The sequence below is a fragment of the Perognathus longimembris genome, unplaced genomic scaffold, assembly GCF_023159225.1.
Source record: "Perognathus longimembris pacificus isolate PPM17 unplaced genomic scaffold, ASM2315922v1 HiC_scaffold_4619, whole genome shotgun sequence".
Taxonomy (NCBI): domain Eukaryota; kingdom Metazoa; phylum Chordata; class Mammalia; order Rodentia; family Heteromyidae; genus Perognathus; species Perognathus longimembris.
The window spans coordinates 419-5,632 of NW_025959956.1; the positions used below are offsets into that span (position 1 = coordinate 419).

General features: G+C 59.3%; 1 protein-coding gene across 1 annotated transcript; it reads left to right on the plus strand.

The window, feature by feature from the left end:
* The first annotated feature begins 1,901 nt into the window (after nt 1–1,901).
* Jrkl (JRK like) lies at nt 1,902–4,847 on the plus strand. Its single transcript, XM_048337205.1, has one exon. It carries the CDS (start codon nt 1,980–1,982, stop codon nt 3,555–3,557), a length of 1,578 nt encoding a protein of 525 aa, XP_048193162.1. The 5' UTR covers nt 1,902–1,979; the 3' UTR covers nt 3,558–4,847.
* The last annotated feature ends 367 nt before the right edge of the window (nt 4,848–5,214 follow it).

The following is a 5,214-nucleotide window of genomic DNA, read 5'->3' on the forward strand; positions in this document are numbered from 1 at the left end:
GCCCGCGACGGCCGCCACAGAGCGGGGCTGCGGGGCGCGGAGCGGGGCTGACGGGCGCGGAGCGGGGCTGCGGGGAGCGGGGCTGACGGGCGCGGGGCTGAAGGGCGCGGAGCGGGGCTGCGGGGCGCGGAGCGGGGCTGACGGGCGCGGAGCGGGGCTGCGGGGCGCGGAGCGGGGCTGAAGGGCGCGGAGCGGGGCTGCGGGGCGCGGAGCGGGGCTGAGGGGCGCGGAGCGGGGCTGACGGGCGCGGAGCGGGGCTGCGGGGCGCGGAGCGGGGCTGAGGGGCGCGGAGCGGGGCTGACGGGCGCGGAGCGGGGCTGCGGGGCGCGGAGCGGGGCTGAGGGGCGCGGAGCGGGGCTGCGGGGCGCGGAGCGGGGCTGAGGGGCGCGGAGCGGGGCTGCGGGGCGCGGAGCGGGGCTGAGGGGCGCGGAGCGGGGCTGCGGGGCGCGGGGCTGACGGGCGCGGAGCTGAAGGGCGCGGAGCAGGGCTGCGTGGCGCGGGGCTGAGGGGCGCGGAGCTGACGGGCGCGGAGCGGGGCTGCGGGGCGCGGGGCTGACGGGCGCGGAGCTGACGGGCGCGGAGCGGGGCTGCGGGGCGCGGGGGTGAGGGGCGCGGAGCGGGGCTGCGGGGTGCGGAGCTGACAGGCGCGGAGCGGGGCTGCGGGGCGCGGGGGTGAGGGGCGCGGAGCGGGGCTGCGGGGCGCGGGGCTGACGGGCGCGGAGCGAGGCTGCGGGGCGCGGGGGTGAGGGGCGCGGAGCGGGGCTGACGGGCGCGGAGCGGGGCTGCGGGGCGCGGGGCTGAGGGGCGCGGAGCTGACGGGCGCGGAGCGGGGCTGCGGGCGCGGAGCTGACGGGCGCGGAGCGGGGCTGCGGGGCGCGGAGCGGAGCTGCGGGGCGCGGACAGTCCTCCGACAGTCCGCGGTAACTCACTCCTTCGCGCCTGGAGACGCGGTTCCTTCCGCTCCTCGCAGGAGCCCTCGGCTGTCAAAACCAGGGGCCCCCGCCCGCCCCGCCCGCGCGCTCCCGCCGCGCCGAGCTCCGCTGCCCCGCCTCCGCCTCCGCCTCGGCGGGGAGTCTGGGCGCGCTGGAAACGCCCCGCCCACTTCCGGGGAGAGGGGGAAGTCCCGCCTCCGGGAGGAGCAGGGGGCGGGGCGGCTTCCGGGAGCGAGCGCCCGGGCGGGGCGGCGCCGCGCGGCTGTCAGCCGCTGTGGAGTCCGCTGCTGCTGAGGTGGGCCTGGGGCTGCGCGGGGCCGGGGCTGAGGGTGCGCGGGACGGCCCCTCCGCGGGGGCCGGCGTGACTCCCCGCCCTCGGGAGCTGCGGGGCGGGACCCCGGGGCTGGGCCCCGAGCGGGCGCGGGGGGGGGTTAGCGGGGGCCGCACCCGGGCGAGGCTCGGTCCCGGGGGGGAGGGGGGTGGAGGGGGGTTAGCGAGGGCCGCACCCCGGGCGGGGCGGGGCGGAGAGCGAGGCTCGGTCCCGGGGGGGGGAGGACGGGGGGGGGGGAGGGGGGGTTAGCTGGGGCCGCACCCCTGGCGAGGCTCGGTCCCGGGGGGGTGGAGGGGGGTTAGCGAGGGCCGCACCCCGGGCGGGGCGGGGCGGCGAGCAAGGCTCGGTGGGGGGGGGGGGAGGACGGGGGGTGAGGGGGGTTAGCGAGGGCCGCACCCCGGGCGGGGCGGAGAGCGAGGCTCGGTCCCGAGGGGGTGGGGGGGTCAGGGGGGTTAGCGAGGGCCGCACCCCGGGCGGGGCGGGGCGGGGCGGGGCGGAGAGCGAGGCTCGGTCCCCGGGCCGGGGCTTGGACGACCCTGGCGCCGCGGAGGTCATGAACGTGTCGGTGACCCAGATTACCCGCGGGCACTTGGGGTCTCTCCCGCTGTCCCCCGATTCGCAGGCCCGCCCCGCAAGCCCTCCGTCCCCCTGCGCGCCGGCCCGGCGGGCGGGCGGGGCCGGGGCCGCCCCGAGGCGTGCGGGACCCGAGGCTCGCCATGTCCGGGAAGCGGAAGCGCGTGGTGTTGACCATTAAGGACAAGCTGGACATCATCAAGAAACTGGAGGACGGGGGCTCGTCCAAGCAGCTGGCCGTGGTCTACGGGATCGGCGAAACCACCGTCCGCGACATCCGGAAGAACAAGGAGAAGATCATCACCTACGCCAGCAGCTCCGACTCCACCAGCCTCCTGGCCAAGAGGAAGGCCATGAAGCCGTCCATGTACGAGGAGCTGGACCGCGCCATGCTCGAGTGGTTCAACCAGCAGAGGGCCAGAGGGAACCCCGTGTCCGGACCCACTTGTGCCAAAAGGGCCGAGTTCTTCTTCTACGCCTTGGGAATGGACGGCGACTTTAACCCTTCTGCCGGCTGGCTGACCCGGTTCAAGCAGCGGCACAGCATCCGAGAGATCAACGTGAGAAGTGAAAGGTTAACCGGGGATGAAGCTGCCGTGGAAGACTTCTGTAACGGCTTCCGGGATTTCGTGGAGCGAGAGAATTTGCAGCCGGAACAAATCTACCATGCAGACGAGACGGGGCTGTTTTGGAAGTGCCTCCCCGCCAGGACTTCAGTCATCAAAGGTCAGTGCGCTGTCCCAAGGCACAGGTCATTGGAAGAAAGAGTCACTGTCATGTGTTGTGCCAACGCGACAGGTCTGCACAAACTGAAACTTTGTGTGGTGGGCAGGGCGAAGAAACCTCGCTCTTTCAAGTCAACTGATACCGTAAACCTGCCCGTCTCATACTTCAGCCAAAGAGGGGCGTGGATGGACCTTTCCATTTTCCGACAGTGGTTTGATAGGATTTTTGTGCCACAGGTTCGAGAGTATTTAAGATCCAAAGGCTTGCAGGAAAAGGCTGTGCTGCTGTTGGATAATTCGCCAACACATCCAAATGAAAATGTCCTGAGGTCAGACGATGGCCAAATATTTGCTAAGTATTTGCCACCCAATGTTGCTCCCCTGATTCAGCCTCTGGGTCAGGGGGTCATAGCAGCCCTCAAGAGAAACTATCGGGCAGGCCTTCTGCAGAACAACCTGGAAGAAGGCAATGACCTGAAATCTTTCTGGAAGAAACTAACCCTGCTGGATGCACTTTATGAAGTAGCTATGGCGTGGAACTTAGTGAAGCCGGTTACCATTAGCCGAGCTTGGAATCAGATTCTCCCCACCACAGAGGAGAAGGAAGGATTGGATTTTGAGGAAGAAGATATTTCTGTGGCTACTGTGGCCACCCTTTTACAGCACACCAGAGGACTGGAAAGCCCCACTGCTGAGAACATTGAAGGATGGCTTGAAGTGGACAGTACTGAGCCAGGTTATGAGGTGTTAACCGACAGTGAAATCATCAAACGAGCACAAGGCCAGACAGACGAATCCAGTGAAAATGAGGAGGAGGACGCCGAACTGGTTCCGGAGAAACATATAGATCATGCCGCTGCCCTCCAGTGGACTGAAAATTTATTAGATTATCTAGAACAACAAGGTGATATGATTCTACCTGATAGGCTGGTCATACGTAAACTTCGAGCCACCATCAGAAATAAACAGAAGAAGATGACAAACTCGAGTCAGTAATGACATTTCAATTTCATTATTGTTCTATATAACTGGTATTTGGGACACTTAGTCACTGAACAGTGTACTTTTTTTTCCCTTTGTGTGGTAAGTTTCCACAATGGTCCTGTGAAATGTACCTGAAGTGGTTTGAGCGTTACCGGTTTCCTAATGGGTTTTGTCCCTTTATTTGTGCAGGTGGTCAGAAGCTGATCTGTATAGATGTAAATTACATGTCTGTCTGTCCATTTTTATAAATCAGCAGTCATCACTCTGAAACAGTGACATTCCCCAGATTCTCTGGCAAAAGTTAGAGATGCCCGCATGCTGGCGGCTCTCTGCCGTTGGAATCCCAGCTACCCAGAAGGCTGCCACCATCTAATGAGACTGTAGTTTCAAGCCAGCCCAGGCAGAATAGTCCAAGAGACTGTATTTCTACTTAACCAGCAGACAGACTGGATTGGAAGTGTGGCTTAATTGGCAGAGTGCCAGATGTGAGCAGAAAAACCAAATGAGAGAATGAAGCCCTGGGTTCAAGTCTGCTGTACCAGCACCAAAACACACACACACACAGCCAGCAGATTGAGCACTTTCCTGAAATCTTTTGCTTTAATTGTGAAGGCTGCTACAGCGATCTTTTCTTATGCTAATCTTAAACGGTTGTTTTGTGTCTGTAGGCTGACAAGATTGGAAAGATCTATATTGTTAGATTTTAAAATGACCATAATAATTAAAAATGAGGTTACAGTCTGAATTGTTAAATAATTTTAGAAATCATACTTCCATTTTCTTATATTTGTATGGGTGGCAAGGAGTGGAGATCATTTTGAGAATGAAGTATATCAATTAAAAAATTAGAGACAATTGGAAAGCTGATATGTAATAGGTATTCTGGAGACAGTAGTAGACAGTAAGAGAGTTATTCTGAGAGCTTTTACGTTTATATTAATTGTATGAATAGGTTTGTTTTAATTTGGCCTTATGAAAAATTGGGTAATAGTATAGGATTATTTATTCATCTGATGATAACATAGGTTCTGTAATGTTACATGTAAGGATGTGAACTCCCACTTATATTTGGGAACATCTTGGGACTTTGAAAGGTACTAAGTTTTTTTTTAATTTACTGAATATTTGGACAATCTATAATTTGAAACATTTTGTCATGCCGACTGTTTTACTTGATATGAAAAGGAGAAACAAGGTGTTTATTATTTTAAATCATCCTGTGTTTGTGTCCTGACTGGCAAGTGCTAGAGAGAAGGAAATTATATTGTTTATTGCTCTGACACTTCTTTTTTTTTTTTTTTTTTTTTGGCCAGTCCTGGGCCTTGGACTCAGGGCCTGAGCACTGTCCCTGGCTTCTTCCCGCTCAAGGCTAGCACTCTGCCACTTGAGCCACAGCGCCGCTCTGGCCGTTTTCTGTATATGTGGTGCTGGGGAATCGAACCTAGGGCCTCGTGTATCCGAGGCAGGCACTCTTGCCACTAGGCTATATCCCCAGCCCGCTCTGACACTTCTAAAAGGGATTATTTCTTCTAATCTGAGCTAGAATTTTGATCAGTTTTCTTAAGCTTCTGCTATTCAAGACATTGAAAATATTTTGCCATTGTTAAAATAAATATAATTTAAAACCTAAATAGTTCCATGTTATGTTTGGGTTCAGCATTAAATATAT